Raw genomic sequence first — 27,211 nt, 5'->3', positions numbered from 1 at the left:
AGATAGCCTCTTAGAAATAACTGAAGGAACCTCTTGGGTGACTATTTCATAGATATTTAAAAAATGAATTCACAAAAAACTTCTATTTTTGCTGAAAATTCTAAGCCAACAGAAGGATCGACACAGCAACTTGGCACTTTTTATACCACATTCAAACAATTTCCTCGCATTTCTTTTCAGTTGATACATGTGTTTGCATATTTACTGATTTTTTTTCTTCCCCTGGTCACCCTTAGTTAGAAATATAACCAAGTCTCCATGGAAACACAACATAATGCTCTCTCACAGATGATCGAGGGACCCAAGCAGCTGGTATTGGGCTGAAGGCTGCAATGGCATCTGACCAAATTAGGAAGAGAAAACAGCTTACCCGGCTCTTCCAGACCTCTCAGAATTCTAAGCTCAGCATGGAAACCTACACAGATTGTGAATTACTGCAGATTTTTTAAAACCTTCTCTTATTATTTTTAACCACTTTATTGAGATATAATTTACATACATACAATTCACCCATTTAAAGTACAACATAATGATTTTTAGCATATTCACAGGGTTATTACTGCAAAGTTTTTAATTCTTTCTTTTCTTTCTGAGAATACTCTATCTTATCCATTTGTATGTTTCAGCTATAGGGGGCTTACATCCCCCGCCCCCAGAATGACTGACAGGAGACACAGAATAAGCAGGAAGGGAACCTACATTTAGTGAACACCTACTGTGTGTTAGGAACTTACATGTCACACCTACTTATATGACTCCCAGTGTCACACAGTTTGTAAAGCAGAAGAGCTGGGATTTGAGCTCTGGCCTGATTAACTCCAAAGCCCATTCTCTTTCCACTACACATGAAATAATACCCTTCAGAAAGAAGAAAATAGAAAAGGCAGGTTGAATGAGGTCTTTTGACATAGCCATGGTCTTGGGGGGAGGTGGAAACCAAGGTAAAGAAGAATATAAAAGTCTCCTCACCTAACCCCAACTATGCCTATAAGAAGTCAAGGTCAAAAGCCAGGTTGGGCAGGAACCAAGAGAACCTGGATACTCTTCCTTAAAAATCCATCCCTAATGCTTAAAGGAGAATGTTTTAAATAAGGATACTTAATAAGTGCCTTGAAAAAAGAATAGACAAAGTACTATGGACATTTGGAGAAAGGAGTGGGGAGGGGTAAAGGTGACATGTGTCAGGAAGAGGTGGCAGAGAATAGCATGTTCATCATAATTCAAAGCCTTGGCTATTTTCTGGGGCCAAGTATCTATTTAACTGTACTTTCTCTCCTCATATTCTGATCTAGGAACAATGATCTTCTAAGTCCCATTTCTTACTAGAATGTGGTCTAGTGGCACATATGCTTGCCTAAGAGCCTGCCTCTGTGAGAAGGACCTGCCAGCCTTGCTCTCCAAGGCATCTTGAAGAGTCACCTCAGAACTGTACTCTCAAGCCATGCAGAGGATGGGATCTGTAGGTGTGCCTGGAAAACCAGGCTGGGATGACTGCTCCCCTCAAGCAGGTGGGCTCCAAGCCCCCACCCTCAACTAGGACACCTTTGTTCTTACCTATTTGAAGGGAGCATTCCTGTGCTCCATAAGTGCTTAAAAAACACTGTCCTAGAACATATCTTTGTCTGAACACTGGCACACATCACAAAATATGTAGTATATATTCAAACCAGGACTTTAAGAGAAAGAGGCCTGCCCTCTGAAGATTTATAAAAGTGTTCATGGTGATACCACCCATCCTGGGACAAAGATGCAAAGACAGATTGTTTTTCAAACAGTGAAACAGTCCATCTTCACCAGATCTATATTCCACCACTATTACCACTGAGGGTCAAGGAAAGCATGGAGAATAGAGTGAGAGAATATGGAGAGGCAGAGAGAAGGCAGCTCCTTCTAGTAAAGACAGATTCAGGAAAGGTGGGTGAGGAATGACATCATCTCCTCCTCCATCCCAGGGTGTGGAGCCATAGGTTCTCTTGGAAAGGTTGGTGGATTCTTCTTAGGCTCCACTTCTAAAGCATGATGGGGTGAGCTGTCTTATATTTATATGCCCTATAAACCTAGAAGAGTTCATTTCTCTTCTGCAGGAGCCCTTTATTGCATAGTCTGTGTGAAATACTTTGCTCTCCAGAGATGAGCTATCTCATTGCAAATTGCTTTATTAATCAAACTAGCTGATAACTAGAGCAGTAGGTACTGCATTAAAATAGACCTTTTGATTATAGAAAAATAAAATCATTTAGGGACATCTTGTCTATGCAGAAACAATCTTATTCTGTGAACTGGAAGTTTTGACTTGAGCTAAGACAACTGTTCTTTATAAATGCTAAGGGCTTGGGGTTTTGTTTTTTGTTTTTGTTTTTGTTTTCAGTTTCCAGCACCTTTGTCCTTCTGAACAGCTTTTGCTCAGCTTCCTGGATATTTAAAACTCTAGGCATTTGTCAAGGGAGTACTTGTGCGGGTACAGCTGGGTGATTTAGCTAAGCACAGACATATCTTATAGAGGTTTGAACAATAATTGCTCAGAAAAAGAATGATCTCCCCATTCCAGAGCAATTTTAAAAGATTATACATCCAACCCCATACTAGGAAAAAATTTCTCCCTTTTGTTAATCTTTCACAGAATAAATGATGGTATTGGAAGGTTAGAGAACAACCAGTAATTCATCTTGGGCTACACTGATAAAAAGTGCTCTCATTTCAAGAATCTGCTCAGCCTCATGAACTACTTTATTAGCTATTAGCACACCCACATGATTCAGGCTTAAAAGAAAATAACAGCCTTGAAGGCCAGGCAGCATTAAAAAAATTCTAGTCTTAATTTATAAATTCCCTTAAGAAGAAGAGAGCACCCATTCTTCATTATGACCTGCTAAATCACATACTTTTGCTTAAGTATCAAGCCAAAGACATTTCTAATGGCACAAGGTTGGGAACTTCCACAGGTGAATTTGACTATCTTTATGTAATCTTTCAAGTGAAGAGAAAGTGGACAAATTAAAGCTTGAAAAAATAAGGCAGCCCAAGAAGAGGGCTCACTGCGTTCATTTTTCTTTTCCTATTGCTATATAGTATTTTTTTTTGCTATTTCAATCCTTCTTTCTTTAATAACAACAACCTCTGACTTCAGTGCAGTGCCCTGGTTGGATAACATTGCAACCAGCAAGTACCTGTAAGCCATGCCCGTCTCTGCCCTGGTGGTTTCCTGCAACGAAATTCCATGGACACGTAAAAACTTCTCCAGATATTTCCGTTCCGCTGCTCCACTGGGCCTAACAGGCCAACAGGCTGCCTGAGGCGGAGGCTTTGTTACTGCTAGGTGCCGTCTACATTTCAGAGCCGATTCGCTGGATTTGGGCAGACCCAGCTTGGGGCTGGGGATGTCTGCACAAGCAGGTTTATACAGATGCATGCTTCAAAAACTCAAGGAAGCAAAGCTAACTTCACAGTAACTAGCTCTAAGACTGGCTGTATCTTGCTATGATTATCTTGGGTTATCTAGCTTTGGTGTGTCCCTAAAAGGGAGCAGCTTGTTTTCCTTAGATGTCCCTTATCGTTTTTTGTATGCGAGCAGGCTCCTAAGCTCCTGGCAGAACTGCTGGTTATTCTGCTGGTTATAAGTCCCTGCCAAAGCCTGTGCAAAACGAAGCCTGACCAAGGCCAATCGCATTTCTTGTCCCTGTAAAGTTTACAAAGTCGAACTTAAGCAACCCCTTATTGGCCCTGGGGAAAAAAAAAAGTATGGGCACCCTTCCCCATGTCTTTCTATTTAGGTAAAAGGAAATATTTTGGTGGGAGATAGGCCAAATATTCTCTTCTCATAAGCCTTGGGGATGATTCATGAGTGTGTAATGAGACCTCTCTAAATCATCAAATATTCCATAATCAAATAATTTATTATACTAGTGACATGATTCATTTGGGTGAAAGACCCACTAACATTTTTCTTTTTCAGATGTTACAGTCAAATGATAGGAAATATTAATAAGGTGACTTTAAAAAGCAAAGGACCCACACAAATATGCCCAACTGATTTTTGACAAAGAATTGCAAGAGCAATTCAATAGAAGCATAGGCATTTTGACAAATGGTGCTGGAGCAACTGGACATTCATAAGCAAAAACAAACAAAAAAAATTAATGAACCCTTGACTAAAACCTCACATTTTTACAAAAATTAACTCAAAATGGATCACAGACATAAATGTAAAATGTAAAACTAGAAAACTTCTAGGTAAAAACTTTGGAGAAAACCTTCAGGAACTAGGGCTAAGAGAAGAATCTTAGACTTGATGCCAAAAGCACAATCCATAAAAGGAAAAAATTATAGATTGTATCACATCAACATTCAAAACTTTTGATCTGTGAATGACCCTGTAAAGTGAATGAAAAAAGCAAATTACAGACTGAGAGAAAGTATTTGCAAATCACATATCCGACAAGGAACTTATATCTAGAACATATAAAGAAACAAAAACTCAAACTCAAGAATAAAAGCATAAACTATCCAATGAGCAAATGGACAAAAGGTATAAACAAACGTTTCACTGAGGAGGAATGGCAAATAAGCACATGAAAAGATGTTTAATTATTAACCATTAGGGAAAATGCAAACTAAATTCACAATGAGATATCACTACACACCTATCAAAATAGCTAAAATAAAATGATAACACTTGGGGCTTCCCTGGTGGTGCAGTGGTTGAGAGTCCGCCTGCCGATGCAGGGGACACAGGTTCGTGCCCCGGACCGGGAGGATCCCACATGCCGCGGAGCGGCTGGGCCCATGAGCCATGGCCACTGGGCCTGCGCGTCCGGAGCCTGTGCCCCGCAATGGGAGAGGCCACAACAGTGAGAGGCCCGCGTACCGCAAAAAAAAAAAAAAAAAGATAACACTAAATGCTGACAAGGATTCAGAGAACCTGGATCACCCATAAACTGCTGGTAGGAATATAAAATTGTACCACCACTTCCAAAAAGAGTATGGCAGTTTCTTATAAAGCTAAACACACCAAACTTACCATATGAAATAGAAATTCACTCTTGAGAAATGAAATCTATGTTCACACAAAAACCTGTACACAAATGTTCATAGAAGGTTTATTCATAACAGCCCCAAACTGGAAACAGCCCAAATTTTCTACAAAGGATGAATGGTAAACCATGGTATGTCCATGTTATGAATACTACTCAGCAATAAAAAGGAATGAACTACTGATACAAACATTGTGGGTAAATCTTATGCTGAATGACAAAAAGCCAGTGCCAAAGGTTACACACTGTATGATTCCAATTATATCACATTCTTGAACTGACAGAATTATAGAGATGGAGAACCAGTTAGCGGTTGCCAGGTGAGAGGGAAGAAGGCAGAGAAGGTGCCTCTGGCTATAAAAGGGTAGACGAGGCTTTCTTGTGCTGGGACTGTTATGTGTCTTGACTATGGTGGCAGACACACCAATTTACACATGTGCTAAAATTGCATAGAACTAAATACACACACAAACACACACACACACATACACGAGTGCATGTAAAATGAGTGAAGTCTGAATAAGTTCAATGGCTTGTATCATTGTCAATTTCCTAATTGTGATGTTGAACTGTAGTTATGTAAGATGTCATCGTTGGGGGAAACTGGGTAAGGGGGATATGGGATCTCTCTGTATTGTTTCTTACAACTGCATGTGAGTCCATAATTATCTGAAAATAAAAAGTTTTAAAAAAAGCAAAGAGTCTCCTCATATAAGGTCCTTCCACCTTGTGATTCCAGCTGTGACTCTCCTCCAACCATGACTCCTGGACATGAATGGTTCATCCAGTTCAACAGGCTTCCTGCTCCCAGCCCACCAATCACCATATCTTTGCTCACTTGGCTTCTAGCCAGTCCCTTCAAATGTTCCCTTAAAGCTCACCTCCTCTAGGAATTCTTCCCCGAGATCCCAGTCCCTGGTGTACAATCATTCCTTGAAATTCATCTTGTAATTCACTTCTAAGGCATTCACTTAACAATTCTAAACTGTTCCCAAACATTTGCACATCCCCAATGGTTTCTGCCATATTTTTGTAACACCTGTACCATTATTTATTTACTGTTTGGAGTTAGCTTGCGTTTTTTAACCTAAATGTTATGAACTGAATGTTTGTGTCCCTCCAAATTTTCATGGGTTGAAATTAATCTCCATTGTGATAGTATTTGAAAATGAGGTCTTTGAGAGGTGATTAACTCATGAGAGTGGAGCCCTCATGAATGGGATTAGTGCCCTTACAAGATGAGGCCAGAGAGCTAACTCACTCTCCTTCTGCCATATGAGGACACAGCAAAATATGGTTGTCTGTAAAACAGGAAGAGGGCTCTCAGCAGAACCTGACCATGCTGACACCCTGATCTTGGACTTCCTAACCTCCAGAACTATGAAAAGTAAGTGTTTGTTGCTTAAACCACATACTCTATAGTAATTTGTTATAGCAACCCTAACTAAGACATTCAGTAAGGAAACATTATATTACAAGCATCACAAAAAGAAAAACGTTATCACTTGTAATAAAATAGAATGCAAACTGTAAAAAATAAATAAAATTTAAAATGAAGAATAGTATTAAATTGTAGGTGGAAATTATTGGTGTCCAAATGTCCTATCTTTTCAGTTTTTATTGAGAAGATTAAAAGGAGTTAGAGAGGTATTTAAGGTATTTTAACACAGATCTGAGACTTTCTTTTTTTTCCTCTCTCTTTTTTTTTTAGGTTATCAGAAGAATTGAGAGGAAATTGAAACTGGAATATACCACCTTCACAATTGGAATCAAATTTATTTAATGCCCTATCTGTGTACACACTAAAATCATCTCCTTGTCCACCAGTGGTACTTGTACCTACCTTGAGAAACACAGAATGATAATATATTGCCCCAGAGTATTAGATACCTCCTCCTGCAAGTGCACATCTAACCTCCCCTCTAGACTTACTCCTCTTTGAGGGGAGGGACGACTGTATCTGGCAAAAGCTTGCGACCTCCATAATAATCAGCATGGTGTTCTGTGCACGATCGACACTTCAAAGATATTAATGGTTTACTTGCTTGAATTTTAAATTCCCCAAAGCTACCTTTCCCCTTGTCAATCTGTTTCCATTTTCACCCCAGCAGCCAAGGCTCTGAGCCTCAAGAAAGAAATAAAAGCTTACAAAGAGAAGGCCAGAAAAGTTAGAAGAGAAATCAGGCAGCAGGACAGAGTTAAAGAGAAACTCCAATTCCCAAGTAAAGTTATATCTATTGTTCAGTCACTTACCCTAGCCACTGGTTAAATCAGCCACAGAAGTGGTTCCTCCAGTGGAGCTCCCGCCAAGGAAGAAACAGAGGTGAACTAGAAGAGCAGTCATGAATAATGAGACATGAGCCCCCTTCAATGTTTTTTTCTGCCCTCTGAATATGGAACCAGGCCCAAGAGAGGAGAGAGGGATGAGAAAGCCAGTATTTGTCTGAAACTGAAGTTTCTTTTCACTAAGTTCTAAAAGTTGAAAAACTGTCATAAAAAGTCCCAGTTTGAAGATGGGGAGTAGAAACTATATAAGGGAACTGTGTGTCCTTTTGGTTGTCAATGCAAACGCAAATCAATTTTAAATGACAAGTATAAGACTATAAGAAATGGCTCTGAGCAGCTAGGGGGACAGGTAATGTCTGTCTTTCTGTCTTTCTGTGTCTCGGGATGATAATTATTGCATACTGTTCAGAATCTTTAAGTATTATGCAAACCCAGGGTCAGCAAAATGACATGGCCAACTGATGAGAGTGATGCTTCCGACCATGTTCTGTTGATGCGGTGCAAGAGGCCCTGGGACTTAGAAGTCACAAATAGAAGCTCACATAGCCCTGGATGGTGAACAGGCTTTATCCACACCTGCTCAGCATTCATAAATAACTGTGTGACCTTGGGCAGGTCTTGACCTCTCTGTCCCCTTAGTTTTTTTATGGGCTCAGACTTAAGTAATCTCTAAGATTCTTCTAGATCTGATGTCCTGTGAGTCTTAAAAATTACTTGGGCTAAACATTCTGCAGAGATGAAGACCCTTCCTGTGTTGACTCAATGAATTATTAGCTAGTTCTCTAAGATACCAGGCCCATGAGATTGATGCTATTATTCTTGGAATATACCAATTGTATTTATAGCCTAATTTTAAACTTTTGTTGGCTAAAGAGGTGACTTATTAAACACCGTATCCTAGATTTATGGACAGGGTACAGTCATCTAAAAATTGTCTTGGACTACAGTTGAAAACCGAGGCAGGAGCTAGTGAGGCCAGGGGAATGGGACTGTGTTTCCATGGCTGGGGTGAAGGACTGCTGGTTCTGTCCAAATGAATTGAGACAAGAGACACCAGACCACGGATCCGACCCTGCCTTCCCACTCCGATTACTTATGGGAACTACGTCCTTTTGCTCTGCAGGTGATGCTGTGACAGAAAGCAGTCACCTGACTGAAACGTCTGCCTCCAACCCCGCTGAGAACCATCAGAGAAGTTTCTCTTCTTGTCATTACCATCTTCTCTTCACCTTTGCCAGAGCTCCCTGCAGGTCTAGTTGTATGTGGTGAGAGCACAGTTAAAGATGTGTGGGTCGTATGAACACCACACAATGAAGAAAACATTACCTTTGCTCTTTACTGTGAGAAGCTCACAGTAGAGGGGAGGAGGGAGACCAGTAAAGGCTACAGAGCAGTGCACTATGAGCTACAGTACCGGCAAGCAGCGAGGAGACATGGAAACCCAGTGTCAGTGACAGCAGCAGGAAAGGGAAGGGGTTGGAAGGGTGGAGGGAGTTCTTTCAGAGGTTTGCAATCAAGCAAGAAGGCTAATCTTGAAAGTCTGTTTATCATTGATTGGACCTTTTCTAGACAATCCCTCTCACCTCCTTTTAGGCCAAAATGTATTTAGGAATAGAATAAAACAGTCCCAGCAGGACTGGGGAGGGGACATACATTCAGTGCATGGGGTTACAGCATGGGAGTAATGGAGAGCCCCTGTTAAGGCAGCCTCAGCTCCCAAAGACAGCGCCTCCACCTCAGTCTCAGCCCGCTTTATCTCTTCTCCTTATCCCCGCAGCTCGTATATTATACACTATTGCACTACCACATAAAAACAACCCTTCCCCGAGGTGTAATTGTCATATTGCTAACATATGCATAGATATATAGATTGTAGCCTTGTCTTAGGAAAAACAGAAGCATACTTAAGGGCTACGAGGTCTTCGGGTCTCTTCCTTGACTAAAGGGCTTGTGGGCAGGGCTGACCCTTGGTATTTCACTGCACCTTCATTTATCCCACACTGACCCACATCTACAACCAGAAAGCATCTTTGAATTTTGGCATTTGGAGCAAGTCTCCCTTCACTACTTTGGGTGTGACTCTCTTGCTCTTTCTGCAAGTGTCCCAAAAGATGACAAAACGTGGACTTTGTTCTAAGGCTACTGCAAAGGAAGTGGCCAATGGGGCCGCAATGTGCAAAAGTACACTCTGTGGCCAGAAATGCCTTGAGAGATGGCCACTGGGGACACAGAGTGCCTCGGAGAAGAGGTAGGTGAGGAGGAAGCAAGGTGGGAGGTGAGGCCTTGGTCCTATTATATGGGCTTCACACTCTCCTTTTAAGTAATGTTGAGCCACAGGAGGTTTGAGGTCGGGATAGTATTGTGGTCACATGCTGTCGAATCATCACTGAAGCAATGCTTCCAAAACACTAAGAGCACGTTCCCCCCTTATCCCAGTCTGCTTTGGCCTGGCTTGGAGAACTTCCACGAACTTGGGGCGGAGTATGGTAGAAAGAGCATGGACTGTGAAAGCAGGAAGACTTGGGTTCGATTCCTACCCCTACAGCACAGTAGTGGATTGACCATGGGCACTTTCTGAGTGCCACTTCTTCCTCTGGAAAATACACCTCACCATATTACAACACAGGCTGTTGCAAAGATGAAAGGGAATATGGTATTTGAATAGCTGGCACAGAATGAACGGTGGTTGTTGTTATAGCACCTGCTGCATTGCACAACTCCAGGGATGGCCCATCGACACTGCAGCCTGTGTGGATGATGCCCTTGTGTTGCAGTGAACAGCAGGCCTGGCTGTATGCATCCGATGTGGACAGACTGTGCAAGCAACAATTTTCAGGAGATTTCAATGCTATGGGTTACATGACTGCAAAATGGACAGGATGGCTTTAAATATGGGTCTACGGCCTCTACCCTCTTCACTTTCTCCTTCCTAAAGAGACGTGAAAGATTATCTGGATAAAGTCGATTTGTTCCTCATCTGGCGAGAAATCCCTCCATCCCTCCTTAAGCATCTACTCAGAAAGCAGATTTGAAAGCGGCAGAGAATCCCTCACCTCTGTGGTTACTGCTCCTGCTCTGCCAATGGGCCCATCCATCGTCTTCTGCACATTATTCTTTCAGGGTCTAGAACTTGTCTGAGACAAGGCTGGGAGGCCTATAGGTAAACCTCAGCAACAAACCAAGGCCTAAAAATGTATAGTTTCAGTGCTGTGATACGACACACTGCTGAGAGGTCTTATTGGGATCATTCCGTCTGAACCAATCTACCTCTTCATCATCTTCTTCTGGGCACTTAAGATTAATCTAAAAAATCTATGATTCTACTGAAACTGTAAGAAATCTTAGAAATCAGCTGTTTCAATTCTCTTGTTTTACCAATGAGGAAAGAAACATGCAGGTAAATTGGCAACATTAAAAGTCAGTTATTGTAAGGACTGGAATAAAGTACAAGTTTCCAGGAGCTTTAGAAGCCAGACGGACAGGAGTTTAAAGCCTTGCCCAACAATGTACTACTGTGTGATGTGAGTGCTCTCTGAGTTTTCTGTTTCTTCCTCAGAAAAATGGGGAAAACAATATTACCTCCTCAGAGTTAACTACGCTAAATTGGTTTATGTATTTTGAAGCCCCACATGTACTACCTTGCCTCTTGAAATGTCATTTCACTGCATCATAATAGTAAATGTTTCATCACTGACTCAAGTGCCAAGGCAATTCTGTTGAAAAACAATCTGCTGAAAAACTCGCCCTGTGCTTCTGCCGTGGAAGACAAATGAATAGCTTCACTTTGCTTACTTTATTTATGATAGAATGTTCTTTTCAGCTGGGGAAATTTATACAATTAAGAGCACAAGTGTCCCATCAACATTTTGAAAAACTGCATCTACATGGTTTGCTTTTCTAAAGTCTTTAAGGGTTATTCCAAGATAAACTTCAAGTGGAGGCACGTACAGCTTTTGGCATTTTCCCAAAGATTCCAATGTTGATTCAAACAACATCACAACTGAGGAGACCTTCAAGATGGTGGAGGAGTAAGAGGTGGAGATCACCTTCCTCCCCACAAATACATCAGAAATACATCTACACGTGGAACAACTCCTACAGAACACCTACTGAACGCTGGCAGAAGACCTCAGACCTCCCAAAAGGCAAGAAACTCCCCACGTACGTGGGTAGGGCAAAAAAAAAAAAAAAAACAGAGACAAAAGAATAGGGACGGGACCTGCACCAGTGGGAGGGAGCTGTGAAGGAGGAAAGGTTTCCACACACTAGAAGCCCCTTCGCGGGCAGAGGCGGGGGTGAGCGGGGGGGAAGCTTCAGAGCCACAGAGGAGAGTGCAGCAACAGGGGTACGGAGGGCAAAGCGGAGAGATTCCCGCACAGAGGATCGGTGCTGACCAGCACTCACCAGCCCGAGAGGCTTGACTGCTCACCTGCCGGGGTGGGAGGGGGCTGGGAGCTGAGGCTCGGGCTTCGGTTGGATGTAGGGAGAGGACTGGGGTTGGCGGCTTGAACACAGCCTGAAGGGGTTAGTGCACCACGGCTAGCTGGGAGGGAGTCCAGGAAAAAGTCTGGAGCTGCCGAAGAGGCAAGAGACTTTTTCTTGCCTCTTTGTTTCCTGGTGCGTGAGGAGAGGGGATTAAGAGCGCTGCTTAAAGGAGCTCCAGAGATGGGCGCGAGCCACAGCTATCAGCGCGGACCGCAGAGATGGGCATGAAACGCTAAGGCTGCTGCTGCAGCCACCAAGAAGCCTGTGTGCAAGCACAGGTCACTACCCACACCTCCCCTCCCGGGAGCCTGTGCAGCCCGCCACTGCCAGGGTCCCGTGATCTAGGGACAACTTCCCCGGGAGGACACACGGCGCCCCTCAGGCTGGTGCAACGTCATGCCGGTCTCTGCTGCCGCAAGCTCCCCCTGCACTCAGTACCCCTCCCTTCCCGCCACCTGAATGAGCCTGAGCCCCCAAATCAGCTGCTCCTTTAACCCCATCTTGTCTCGGTTAAGAACAGCCACCCTCAAGTGACCTACACACAGACATGGGGCCAAACCCAAAGCTGAACCCTGGGAGCTGTGCGAACAAAGAAGAGGAAGGGAAATCTCTCCCAGCAGCCTCAGGAGCAGCGGATTAAATCTCCACAATCAACTAGATGAACCCTGCATCTGTGGAATACCTAAATAGACAACAAATCATCCCAAAACTGAGGCGGTGGACTTTGGGAGCAACTGTACACTTGGGGTTTGCTTTCTGCATCTAATTTGTTTCTGGTTTTATGTTTATCTTAGTTTAGTATTTAGAGTTTATTATCATTGGTAGATTTGTTTATTGATTTGGTTACTCTCTTCCTTTTTTTATATAGATATATATATTTTTTTCTTTCTTCTCTTTTTGTGAGTGTGCATGTGTATGTGTCTTTGTGTGATTTTTGTCTCTATAGTTTTGCTTTTACCATTTGTCTTAGGGTTCTGTCTGTCCCGTTTTTGTTTTTGTTTTTTTTTAGTATAGTTTTTAGCGCTTGATATCATTGGTGGATTTCTTCTTTGGTTTGGATGCTCTCTTCTTTCTTGCTTGTTTTTTAAAAAATTTTAATAATTTTTTATTTTAATAACTTTATTTTATTTTATTTTTCTTTCTTTCTTTCTTTCTTTTTTTCTCCCTTTTCTTCTGAGCCATGTGGCTGACACAGTCTTGGTGCTCCAGCCAGGTGTCAGGCCTGTGCCTCTGAGGTGAAAGAGCCGAGTTCAGGACATTGGTCCACCAGAGACCTCCCGGCTCCACGTAATACCAAACAGCAAAAGCTCTCCCAGAGATCTCCATCACAACGCTAAGACCCACCTCCACTCAACAACCAGCAAGCTACAGTGCTGGACACCCCATGCCAAACAACTAGCAAGACAGGAACACAACCCCACCCATTAGCAGAGAGGCTGCCTAAAATCATAATAAGGTCACAGACACCCCAAAACACACCACCAGATGCGGTCCTGCCCACCAGAAAGACAAGATTCAGCCTTATCCACCAGAACACAGGCCCAAGTCCACTCCACCAGGAAGCCTACACAACCCACTGAACCAACCTTAGCCACTGGGGGCAGACACCAAAAACGACGGGAACTACGAACCTGCAGCCTATGAAAAGGAAAACCCAAACACAGTAAGTTAAGCAAAATGAGAAGACAGAGAAACACACAGCAGATGAAGGAGCAAGGTAAAAACCCACAAGACCAAACAATGACAAGGAAACAGGCAGTCTACCTGAAAAAGAATTCAGAGTAATGATAGTAAACATAATCCAAAATCTTGGAAATAGAATGGAGAAAATACATGAAACATTTAACAAGGAACTAGAAGAACTAAAGAGCAAACAAACAATGATGAACAACACAATAAATGAAATTAAAAATTCTCTAGAAGGAATCAATAGCAGAATAACTGAGGCAGAAGAACAGATAAGTGACCTGGAAAATAAAATAGTGGAAATAACTACTGCAGAGCAGAATAAAGAAAAAAGAATGAAAAGAATTGAGGACAGTCTCAGAGACCTCTGGGACAACATTAAATGCACCAACATTTGAATTATAGAGGTCCCGGAAGAAGAAGAGAAAAAGAAAGGGACTGAGAAATATTTGAAGAGATTATAGTTGAAAGCTTCCCTAATATGGGAAAAGAAACAGTCAATCAAGTCCAGGAAGCACAGAGAGTCCCATACAGGATAAATCCAAGGAGAAACACACCAAGACACATACTAAACAAACTATCAAAAATTAAATACAAAAAAAAAATAATTAAAAGCAGCAAGAGAAAAACAACAAAAAACATACAAGGGAATCCCCATAAGGTTAACAGCTGATCTTTCAGCAGAAACTCTGCAAGACAGAGGGACTGGCAGGACATGTTTATAGAGTGATGAAAGGGAAAAACCTACAACCAAGATTACTCTAGCCAGCAAGGATCTCATTCAGATTCAGCGGAGAAATTAAAACCTTTACAGAGAAGCAAAAGCTAAGAGAATTCAGCACCATCAAACCAGCTTTACAACAAATTCTAAAGGAACTTCTCTAGGCAGGAAACACAAGAGAAGGAAAAGACCTACAATAACAAACCCAAAACAATTAGGAAAATGGTAATAGGAACAAACATATCGATCACTACTTTAAACGTAAATGGATTAAATGCTCCCACCAAAAGACACAGACTGGCTGAATGGATACAAAAACAAGACCCGTATACATGCTGTCTACAAGAGACCCACTTCAGACCTAGGGACACATACAGACTGAAAGTGAGGGTATGAAAAAAAGGTATACATGCAAATGGAAATCAAAAGAAAGCTGGAGTAGCAACTCTCATATCAGACAAAATAGACTTTAAAATAAAGACTATTACAAGAGACAAAGAAGGACACTACATAATGATCAAGGGATCAATCCAAGAGGTAGATATAACAATTGTTAATGTTTATGCACCCAACATAGGAGCACCTCATTACATAAGGCAAATGCTAACAGCCATAAAAGGGGAAACTGACAGTAACACAATCATAGTAGGGGATTTTAACATCCCACTTTCACCAATGAACAGATATACAGAAGATGTACAGATTGCCAACAAACACATGAAAGGATGCTTAACATCACTAATCATTAGAGAAATGCAAATCAAAACTACAATGAGGTATCACCTCACTCCAGTCAGAAGAGACATCATCAAAAAATCTATAAACAATAAACGCTGGTGAGGGTGTGGAGAAAAGGGAACCCTCTTGCACTGTTGGTGGGAATGTAAATTGTTACAGCCACTATGGGAACAGTATGGAAGTTCCTTTAAAAACCAAAAGTAAAACTACCATAGGACTCAGCAATCCCACTACTGGGCATATACCCTGAGAAAACCATAATTCAAAAAGAGTCATGTACCACTATGTTCATTGCAACTCTATTTACAATAGCCAGGACATGCAAGCAACCTAAGTGTCCATCGACAGATGAATGGATAAAGAAGATGTGGCACATATAGACAATGGAATATTACTCAGCCATAAAAAGAAACGAAATTGAGTTATTTGTAGTGAGGTGGATGGACCTAGAGTCTGTCATACAGAGTGAAGTACGTCAGAAAGAGAAAAACAAATACCATATCCTCACACATATATATGGAATCCAAAAAGAAACAAAAAGGTTCTGAAGAACCTAGGAGCAGGACAGGAATAAAGACACAGACATAGAGAATGGACTTGAGGATGCGGGGAGGGGGAAAGGTAAGTTGGGACGAAGTGAGAGAGTGGCATGGACATATATACACTGCCAAATGTAAAACAGATAGCTAGTGGGAAGCAGCTGCATAGCACAGGGAGATCAGCTCAGTGCTTTGTGACCACCTAGAGGGTGGGATAGGGAGGGTGGGAGGGAGACGCAGAGGGAGGGGACGTGGGGATATATGTATATGTATAGCTGATTCACTCTGTTTTAAAGCAGAAACTAACACACCATTGTAAAGCAATTATACTCCAATAAAGATGTTAAAAAACACAACTGAATTTTTTTAGAGGTCACCTTTTTAGCAACCTTGTTAGATATAACATTGCCAAGAATCTACAAATGAACAAATAAGATATCACAAAGCCCACATTTCAAACCTCCTGGGAGAGTACCTCAATTCATAAACCCACTCCTTCTTGATCATAATTCAAGTAAGACAGATTTTCTTATTTCCCATTCCTCAGCAAAGATAGCAAATTAGATGAAAAGGGCTATTAGAGGTAGGCATCCTGACAGGCACCAGGAAAATTTACAGCAAGGTAAGGATACAGAAAAAGTCACGGAGGGGGAAAAATACAGAAGCCAACATTTAAAAATAAAATAGCAAAACAAGGCCTCTAATTTTCAAGGCACATAGTTCTATAGACCTTAATAGTCCCTGAAGACACTTTAACATAGCACAATAGTTGACATTTATTGAGATAAACTAGAGGTGTCAAGTTGCTTATTCAGGTTTAAAAAGTTAAAATAAATTCTTGACAGTTAAATTAGAAAGCTTCAGGTACTGGGGAAAATCGCTTGACTGAAAATTTTCACTCTCTGACAATGTCAAATGAACGAGGCCTAACAGTGAATTATTTTCTGCATTTAGGAATATTATCTTGACCATTCTCACCAACTTTCTCCCTGTTACTAGTAACTTAGTGGCTTAGCTGATTCCTAGCCCAGGAAAGAGTCAACTTTGTTTTTGAGCTACAGACTACACACTTCTTTCTGCTGCCCCTTTCCTACCTGCCTCTTTGCTGGTTCACATGCACACAAATTCCTGCATATTCTTATAAAAGTCGAAATGGTGCATTTTGTGTGTATTTTTCCCTGACATTTCTATTCCCTGTCTCCCCGCCTCCTGGTAGAACTAATTATTTCCTTATCTTTATTTCCATAGCACTTCATTCACACTTCAAACATCACACCGATACAAATGTTATTGTAGACTTGTCTTCCCTGAGAAGACTCTGAGATTATTCAGGGCAAGACGCCTGCCTCATGTATCACCATATTCCCAGAAATGAACATAACAGATGATCAAACCTCTTGAATGCATTTCTGTTCAATTTTCTAGTTTGATTGTTAGAAATTCTTTCAATATTGTATATATGGAAAGAGTGTCCTTGAATTCTGAATATTGACTTCATTGGAAATTCATTCAATTGAAAATACATTTAAAACACATTTACACTTAATATTTTTTTGCCATTTCTTTTAGATAAATGACCATCTGGAACCTAAAATATTGTCAACAGACTTAAGCATTTAATAGTTTGTTCAACAAGCAATTGCTGTTTGGATAGTCACATAATACAACTTACTAAGCTTGGAGACAGAAAGAGCTGATCTTTCTAATGCACCCCACTTGTGGAATTGTTTATGCTGACTATCACCTCCTCAGTCCCATAGGTAATTAAATAATTCAACAGTCCTTTTGGGCAGCTTGTTTCATGCCTAATGTTCACTGCTATAATCAAATTAAATATTAAGATTAAGCTACAAAATGCACTTTGGGCTTTGATCTTTTTTAAGTGAACTATTTCAAATTTGTCATTAAAAAATGGCTCTTGAATTTTTCCTCAGATTCCTCACCCTTCCACACAAAAATGTGCATGTATCTTGAGTGAGAATAGCGAAACAGAGAAGGAATGCCAGAACATCATAAATGATATGCAGTTTTACTAATAATATTATATTCAAAACCATGGTGCACCCTGCTGCTGGGAACAGAGCAACTGGCTTATCTGTCTTCAAGAATCCTGCAAGTGCATTATAGAAAAACATATGTAATGATTACATTGTTTGAATGAACATACTATCGTAGATACTCCTCTTAAAGACATATACCTGTCCAGTTCTGAAATAACAGACTGAATCAGTGAGCTCTCTTGGCTCTAAACAAGGTTCTCTGGTCTTTGTTTCCATGTGCCTGTTCCTGCCTCATGAGCTGTCAGCCAGAGCCTGTGGCTGTTACCATGGGAAGGGGTGACCTGCTGCCCTGTGGCAACTCCACCTCACAACTGCCTGCAGTAGGAATAAAACAGAAACTGCAGGAAGGCTCCTGGCTCGTTCAGCCATATGTGATTCTTAGGGCAATTTAAAAAAACTCTGAGAGGTTCAAAATGGGAGCTGAGCACCCATGGATTGACATTAGCAAGGCTGTGTTCCAAATGCCTGCCAAGCTGATGTCAAATCACCATCTGCAGGCTTCTGAGAGACCATCGATCTTCTCAATCTTCTCAGTGAAACAGGAAATTGAGTTCCAAGTAGAGAAGCCAAGAGATTTACCCACCATGTGGCAAAGGCCAGGTCAGGGGGGTCAGGCCTCGAATGAGAGGAATAACGTTGAAGGGAAAGGAGTGCCTTGGCCCCTCCCTGTTACAGACTCTACCTCAGCACCTCCTTACTCTTCTCTGACCATGGTTCTGTAGCAGAGACCAGCCAGCTGTTCACCGTGCCTGTTTGCCTCTCTTCCTAGTCACACATTTGCACTACAATTCCCAGCCTCCCTTGCAGTTCAGTGTGGTCATGTGACTGGATTCCAGCCAATGTGACTTCTATCCACAGCTGCCACTTACAGTGATCTTCCGTATGATCCTCCATATTCTTCTCCTGTCTGCTGGATCAATGTCAATACTCAGCCACCAGCCAGCTTAGAAAACAAAAGCTGAAGATGATAGAATTTGCATCAGCCTGAATCCCACCTAACTGGAACTTCCTACCCTTGATTGGACTTACATGAGTAGGAAATAAACTTTCTTATATCAGGTCAATGAGGTTTCAGGATTTAGCAGCTAGGGTTACCTTTAATTAAAAAATCAATGGACTATTATTTTGTAAAGGGCATTTACCCACAGCCTAACCTTAATAAGCTCTTTCTGGATTGGGAACCAGAACCAAATATCTGGTCTGGAGCCCAGTTTAATTTCCTGATGACTGAAGAAATATTTGGCAAGTCTTTGTTTGTGATTAGGTTGCAATGTGTGTGCCAATGCACAAAATACTCCCAATTTGTCTTGCCTTGGAATGGAGATTTTCCTCCAAAACTGTAAGACTGACACCTGATGATATATCTGGTCGCTAGAAAGGCTGTTGGGGAAAGGAAACATTGTTTCAACTGTCCTTTCCAGAGAAGTGGGAGCAAGTGCTCCTCAGAACTATGCGGCTTCCTCCTCCGCAAAGCAAAAGCACAAAATACAACAGTAAAAATCTCTGGCAGAACGTTAGCACATGCCATTTAGTGACAATCATAATCTAAAATTGGAAAGTCCAGGGCAGCTGTTGCTGTGTAACCTTTGCATCCTCTTAGAGCTTGTGTGAGGGGAGATGGCCAAAGTCTGACTCAAACCTAAGATCTGAAATTGAGTTAAATTCATCTAATAGAGGATGCTGCTTGGGGGGCTCCAGGGCCTCTGTTCTTACATAGCTCTTTTGATGGACAGAAGCCTGAAGAAATATTGAAATCCATAGTCCACTCTATTGCACAGAGCTTTGCTCTCCACCTGAGTGACTTCCTCCCCATCTGAGCTGCTGCCTGACATCTCCCAGCCCTTCACAGGGCAAAGGCAAGGACCTTAAGCAGGAAGAGGGAGGCTGTGATTCCTTACTGTGTTCCAGTAAGGAACCTTGTACTGTGATGGAAAGTGGAAGGTAAAACTACTAAAGTAACATCTCAGTAGCCATCCACAATTAACCCAAACTTGGGGAGGAAATATTCTGTGGGGTTAAGAGGTAACATCTGCAGCCCACTATCCAGGTTCAAGTGCTATTTCTATTGCTTACTTGAATCTGACCATGGGGAGGATCTTTTCTAAGTTTCAGTTTCCTCCCATAAAGTGGAGATGATAAAAAATAGCCACACCATGGATTATTAGAAAGGATTAAATTGAATAATATAAGGAAAGGGCTGGGTCTGTAATAGGTATTCAGTAAGCAGTTGCTGATATTAGGAAAGGAAGGCAGGTGTTATGGTCTCTGCAGTGTACCCAAGAAACCCTGCCCAGGGTCTGGGAGAGAAGTGTGGCTGTATCTACCCTTGTGTTTACTACAGAAGCAGATTAGGGGTAACCATGCTCTCAAGTCATGTTCTAGACTGAATCAGAGCCAACATCTCAGGGCAGAAGAAAATAAAAATAATAAAGTAGCAAACATATAGTGGTTATGGTTTATATAGATATAGATATATAGATTATTTATATATAGATAATGGTTTATAGAATACCAAGGATTTTCACACATACTATTGGATCTAACCTTTAAAATCCTAGAAGATAGAGAATGCAGATGTTTCTATTTCCACCATAGAGATGAACAAACTGAGGCTCAGAGATGTTACACGATTTGCTGAAATCCACACAGCTAACCAGCAACAGAGCCACACTTTAAACCCAGGCCTCTCTATTCCAAAGACAATGGACTGATCCTCTCCACATGGAGAGAGGACATGTCAGACAGACATTTGGTCCTTGCTAATCAGAAAGGATTTTAAATGAGGGCCTAAATGTAAATCTTAGAAGAAAGGGGTTCTAAGTGAAGCAAGGAGGGAAGCAGCATGTCAAGACCTTTCTCTTAGAGTCCAGGAATTTTCCCAGGCTTAGGGAGCACATGGAAGGAATCCAGAGAAAGAAAGACTGTGGAAGTAAAGTAACAGATGAAGGCTGATGGCACTCCAAAGGGGAACAGTGATAATAGCATTTGCTGAAGGGACCTTTCTATGCACTCAGCACCGTGCTAAAACTTTGATAGATATCTCATTTAATCCTCCCAACTCTATGAATGTCTGATATTGTTATTCCCATTTTACAAGTAAGGAGACTGAGGTCCAAGGTCACATAGATAGTGGTGAGTAGTGCACAGTGGAATCAGAGTTCAGAACTGGGCTGGCCTGACATCAGAGCTCATGCTGAACTGCCCCCAGGTTACATAGCCCCGGAGGCTTATATAGAAAGCAAGATGTACAATGTCTCTCGTTGACTAACACCAGAAGTACACAACAAGCTGAAGGGTGAATGTAAAAAATTAATAAACCAAGCTATATAAAATATACCTAAGCTGTATAAAATAAAACAAAGCTAAATAACTAAAGCTAAATTTTAAAATCACAGCATGATGTTACCCCACCCCAGGAGAAGAATATTCAATATATAGAGACAGAACTAGAAAGGCTGACCTTGGACATGGAGTAAAATAGCAGTGGCTCAAAGAGGTAACCTGGAATATACTTGAGCCTATTCACAGAGAGGCAGCCCAGGGAATCTTTTAGTCTCTTGATGGGAAAAGAAGAAAAAATTAAGCAGCAATAGACAGAAAGTGAATAAGTAGAGCCATGTTCTTCATCAGTGAGGATGTGGGTTGTAACAAGTCCATGGGTCTGTTGTATGGATTAAATGGAATGAATGTAAGAAGCCCTGGGCAGATGTCATGATGCTCTATAGGTGCTTGATAAATGTGAAGGAGATGAACTAAATAGTCTTTTGTGAACCATCTTCAGGATTTTGTCAGATCTGAGTTCCACCTCTACTCATATTTACTGAATATTCTCCTTTAAACTGACTCACTTACTTTAAAACTTAGCTTTGTCCCCTGCCACGATAACCATGAATTCATAAGTTTAAGGTGTAAGTTATACATTTTTTCCTAATGCTCATGAAAACAAATATAAAACCACTGAGAGATTTAATGTCCACAAGTCCCCCAATATCATCTCAAGTACAACTAGTGTGCCATAGTTTTGGAAACACTGAAAGCAAGTAAAGAGCCCTGGCTGAGGTACCAGGAGACCCAAGGTCTAGGCCTGGACGATCAGACAGGCCACATTCATGAGGCATGTTCTCCCATCAGAAAGTAGGAGATAAGAACATGTGATTTATGCTGCAAGAAGGCACACGAGATAATGAAGGTGAAAACATTTCATAAGCAGGGACATTACAAATTGAAGGTGTTTGTGTGACTCTCCTTCTATTAAAGAATTTATTAAAGAATTTATTTTCTAAAAAATCAAACATATCTGGCAATGATCAACCAATTACTAAAATGATATACTCTAAATATCAAAGAGAATTTTCTACTGCTCTTAGGACTTCAGAACGAAGCATCAACTCATTTCCTTTTTCTTTCAGAGTTAACACAACTGCACAGTCCCTGTAAAGGTCAGTGAGCAGAATATCAAACTCTGCTCCTTCGCTCTGGAGTATGGTATCATTATACCATGTATTCTCAGAGCTGGAAAGAGCCCAAGAGATCATCTTGCCTAGTCTTCTATTTTACAGAGGGGGCAGTGGTTCTGGAGAACTTTTAAAACCTAACTATGGTCACAGAGCAAAATGGGATTCAAATCATGTCTCCAAACCCCTCAACCAATGCTCCTGCCATTGCACGAGCCTGGTCTCTGGAAAGGCAGAGGATACCAGGGGAAGAGGAACTGGAGCTGCTGTGCTCTATATAATCCACTAACATCCAGTTAGGAGAGAACCCTGACAGCAAGTCAGAGGACCAAGACATAGACAGTGCCTTCAAGGTGTCCGCAATCCTTCTGAAGGAACTGGACACACAGAAACATGGCCCAACATAGGAATGTAACAGTGAGAAACTGGCTCAATTTTCTCTAGACAACCCAAATAGCAATCACAGAGATGCAGACTGAAGCAAGTCTCTACGGTGAGGGTGGGTGTGCCTGCCCAGGTTTGTCTGCTTCTGGCTCACCACCCTGGGGGTACAGCTGCACATGGCAAGTACAGTCTTATGGTCCTTAAGTCACAGGACATCATCGTCACCATTAAGGACCCACATCTCCCCAGAGGCTGCTGCTGGGATGCTAGGAACTTCCTCTGGCTACCTAATCCCTGTCCTATTCAGATTCACCCTCTCATTCCTCATCCAATCGTTCAGCAGACTAAGATTTACACTAACATTCGAAACAACAGGACAACGAGCTAGGAAGCAATCTTTCTAGCATATGTCTAAAATCACAGTAAACTACCCAACAATGTCCTCATATTCTAAGGTCTCTGCAAAGATACTTCTATGTAATTTCTCATATAGATATTCCAAGAGTTAGAGACTTAAAGAAAGTGTGCCTGCTCTAAGAAATATATATCATCTTTTTTTTTTTTTTTTTTTTTTTTTTTGCGGTATGTGGGCCTCTCATTGTTGTGGTCTCTCCCGTTGCGAAGCACAGGCTCCGGACGCGCAGGCTCAGCAGCCATGGCTCACGGGCCCAGCCGCTCCGCGGCATGTGGGATCCTCCCGGACCGGGGCACGAACCCGCGTCCCCTGCATCGGCAGGCGGACTCTCAACCACTGCGCCACCAGGGAAGCCCTATATCATCTTTTTAAGAAAAGAAGAGCTTTCTCTTTAATAAGAAAATATCTAATCAAGAGTGTTTTCTAAGAAAACAATATTGGTTTAAAAATTTAGAGTTATTCCATTGTAGCCTATTTCCATCACTCTGTCATCCCTGATATCATTTTTTTAACATCTTTATTAGAGTATAATTGCTTTATAATGGTGTATCCGTTTCTGCTTTATAACAAAGTGAATCAATTATACATATACATATATCCCCATATCTCTTCCCTCTTGCATCTCCCTCCCTCCCACCCTCCCTATCCCACCCCTCTAGGTGGTCACAAAGCACCGAGCTGATCTCCCTGTGCTATGCAGCTGCTTCCCACTAGCTATCTGTTTTACGTTTGGTAGTGTATATATGTCCATGCCACTCTCTCACTTTGTCCCAGGTTACCCTTCCCCCCCTCCCCATATCCTCAAGTCCATTCTCTAGTAGGTCTGCATCTTTATTCCTGTCTTGCCCCTAGGTTCTTCTGACCATTTTCTTTTTCTTTTTTTTTGTTTTTGTTTTTTGTAGATTCCATATATATGTGTTAGTATACAGTATTTGTTTTTCCTTTTCTGACTTACTTCACTCTGTATGACAGACTCTAGGTCCATCCACCTCACTACAAATAACTCAGTTTCGTTCCTTCTTATGGCTGAGTAATATTCCATTATATACATGTGCCACATCTTCTTTATCCATTCATCTGTCGATGGACACATAGATTGCTTCCATGTCCCGGCTATTGTAAATAGAGCTGCAATGAACATTTTGGTACATGACTCTTTTTGAATTATGGTTTCCTCAGGGTATATGCCCAGTAGTGGGAATTCTGGGTCCTATGGTAGTTCTATTTTTAATTTTTTCAGGAACATCCATACTCTTCTCCATAGTGGCTGTATCAATTTACAATCCCACCAACAGTGCAAGAGGGTTCCCTTTTCTCCACACCCTCTCCAGCATTTATTGTTTGTAGATTTCTTGCTGATGGCCATTCTGACCAGTGTGAGATGATATCTCATTGTAGTTTTGATTTGCATTTCTCTAATGATTAATGTTGAGCATTCTTTCATGTGTTTGTTGGCAATCTGTATATCTTCTTTGAAGAAATGTCTATTTAGGTCTTCTGCCCATTTTTGGATTGGGTTGTTTGTTTTTTGATATTGAGCTGCTTGTATGTTTTGGAGATTAATCCTTTGTCAGTTGCTTCATTTGCAAATATCTCCTCCCATTCTGAGGGTTGTCTTTTCATCTTGTTTATGGTTTCCTTTGCTGTGCAAAAGCTTTTAAGCTTCATTAGGTCCCATTTGTTTATTTTTGTCTTTATTTCCATTTCTCTAGGAGGTGGGTCCAAAAGGATCTTGCTGTGATTCATGTCAAAGAGTGATCTGCCTATGTTTTCCTCTAAGAGTTTGATGGTGTCTGGCCTTACATTTAGGTCTTTAATCCATTTTGAGTTTATTTTTGGTGTATGGTGTTAGGGAGTGTTCTAATTTCATTCCTTTACATATAGCTGTCCAGTTTTCCCAGCACCACTTATTGAAGAGGCTGTCTTTTCTCCACTGTATATACTTGCCTCCTTTATCAAAGATAAGGTGACCATATGTGTGTGGGTTTATCTCTGGGCTTTCTATCTTGTTCTATTGATCTATATTTCTGTTTTTGTGCCAGTGCCATACTGTCTTGATTACTGTAGCTTTGTAGTATAGTCTGAAGTCGGGGAGCCTGGTTTCTCCAGCTCTGTTTTTCTTTCTCAAGATTGCTTTGGCTATTCGGGGTCTTTTGTGTTTCCATACAAATTGTGAAATTTTTTGTTCTAGTTCTGTGAAAAATGCCATTGGTAGTTTGATAGGGATTGCATTGAATCTGTAGATTGCTTTGTGTAGTAGAGTCATTTTCACAATGTTGATTCTTCCAATCCAAGAACATGGCATGTCTCTCCATCTATTTGTATCATCTTTAATTTCTTTCAGCAGTGTCTTATAATTTTCTGCATACAAAAGGTCTTTTGTCTCCTTAGGTAGGTTTATTCCTAGATATTTTATTCTTTTTGTTGCAATGGTAAATGGGAGTGTTTTCTTAATTTCACTTTCAGATTTTTCATCATTAGTGTATAGGAATGCAAGAGATTTCCGTGCATTAATTTTGTATCCTGCTACTTTACCAAATTCATTGATTAGCTCTAGTAGTTTACTGGTAGCATCTTTAGGATTCTCTCTATATAGTATCATGTCATCTGCAAACAGTGACAGTTTTACTTCTTCTTTTCCAATTGGGATTCCTTTTATTTCTTTTTCTTCTCTGATTGCTGTGGCTAAAACTTCAAAAACTATGTTGAATAATAATGGTGAGAGTGGGCAACCTTATCTTCTTCCTGATCTTAGTGGAAATGGTTTCAGTTTTTCACCATTGAGGATGATGTTGGCTGTGGGTTTTTCATATATGGCCTTTATTATATTGAGGAAAGTTCCCTCTATGCCTACTTTCTGGAGGGTTTTTGTCATAAACGGGTGTTGAATTTTGTAAAAAGCTTTCTCTGTATCTATTGAGATGATCATATGGTTTTTCTCCTTCAGTTTATTTATATGGTGTATCACATTGATTGATTTGCATATATTGAAGAATCCTTGCATTCCTGGGATAAATGCCACTTGATCATAGTGTATTATCCTTTTAATGTGCTGTTGGATTCCGTTTGCTAGTACTTTGTTGAGGATTTTTGCATCTATGTTCATCAGTGATATTGGCCTGTAGTTTTCTTTCTTTGAGACATCTTTGTCTAGTTCCTGACATCATTTTACTGGTGCTGTTCACTATGTTCTAGGTCGATAGAGGAGGGGAAAGAGGAAGTGACAAGGGGACCAAAATTGATCACGTGTCCAATCTACAGCCCATGTTTTACATCATTTAAAACATGTCTAGTTTTAAACATCATTTAAAAGTAGTCTTCTGAGCTAGGTATTCTTTTTGGGGTTTTTTGTTTTGTTTTTTGTGGTTTTTTTGTGGTACACAGGCCTCTCACTGTTGTGGCCTCTCCCGTTGAGGAGCACAGGCTCCAGACGCACAGGCTCAGCAGCCATGGCTCACAGGCCTAGCCGCTCCGTGGCATGTGGGGTCTTCCTGGACTGGGGCACGAACCCGTGTCCCCTGCATTGGCAGGCGGACTCTCAACCTCTGTGCCACCAGGGAAGCCCTGAGTTAGGTATTCTTATACCCATTTACAGAACCAGAGTAGAGTCAGTAGACTGAAGAAAGTGGAGGCATCCTTAATTTTGGTAGATCCAATAATAGTTTTATGATAATAACAAGGGCAGGGATTATGCTTAGAACCTTTGTATAATAATACACTTACTATGTACCAGAGGCAGGGCTTGAACCCAACAACCTGGCTCCAGGATCTATGACCTTAATCCCCAAGTCAGCTGCCTCTGTCAGGCCCAGAGCTTCCATCTGGTAGGTGGTGCCACTGGGGTGCAGCCTGCAGACTACAGGACTACAGAAGTGTGTTCTTCATCACCGGGTTCCACCAACACTTCCCTTTGCCAAAGCCAGCACCTGCATTTGGTGCCCTTAAATCCATTTTCTTCCTCTTTAGGGACTTTGCTTCACTGCTTGCATTACATACTTTCTCTATCCCCTGGATTCCTCCAATCTGCTCACAAACTTCTACACATCTGCTTTCTCCTGCATACTTCTCCCCGACCCTGCTTCAGACTTCAACTATCATCCTCTCTCCCCACCTCCACTGTATCTTCTTGAGAGTAGCCTCCATGCTCCGCCTCTCCTTTACACCTGGTCTCTGCCCAACTCCCAAGTCTCTGAAATGGTCTCCTCTCTTCTCATTCTCCTGGCCACACTCCCAGCTCCAGCCTCTAAGAACCCTTCCAGGATGCTTGCAGGAGCCTCGTGAATAGAAGCAGCTCTCCATTCCCACTCCATACTTTCAAACGTCTGTGCCTTTGCTCACACTCTTCCCCACATGGGTTGCCTTCCCCGGCCCCCATCTCCTCTTGCTCAAGTCCTGTGCATCTTGCGGTTCCAG

General features: G+C 41.5%; 1 protein-coding gene across 3 annotated transcripts in view; it reads right to left on the bottom strand.

Moving 5' to 3' along the window:
• KCNAB1 (potassium voltage-gated channel subfamily A regulatory beta subunit 1) overlaps positions 1-27,211 on the bottom strand; it is a gene marked incomplete at its 5' end in the record, with an annotated part of 429,450 nt that overhangs the window by 395,522 nt on the left and 6,717 nt on the right. The window contains one exon of one of the 3 annotated variants that reach the window (XM_081235014.1): positions 3,168-3,409. The exons of the other annotated variants lie outside the window; for them this stretch is intronic. Coding sequence (XP_081091140.1) covers positions 3,168-3,409 — 242 coding nt within the window. Of the gene's footprint in view, positions 1-3,167; positions 3,410-27,211 lie in introns of those variants that run through there. 3 annotated transcript variants of the gene reach the window in all.

This window comes from Mesoplodon bidens (genome assembly GCF_964165515.1).
Source record: "Mesoplodon bidens genome assembly, chromosome: 5".
NCBI lineage: Eukaryota > Metazoa > Chordata > Mammalia > Artiodactyla > Ziphiidae > Mesoplodon > Mesoplodon bidens.
This window is presented reverse-complemented; position numbering and strand designations above follow the sequence as displayed.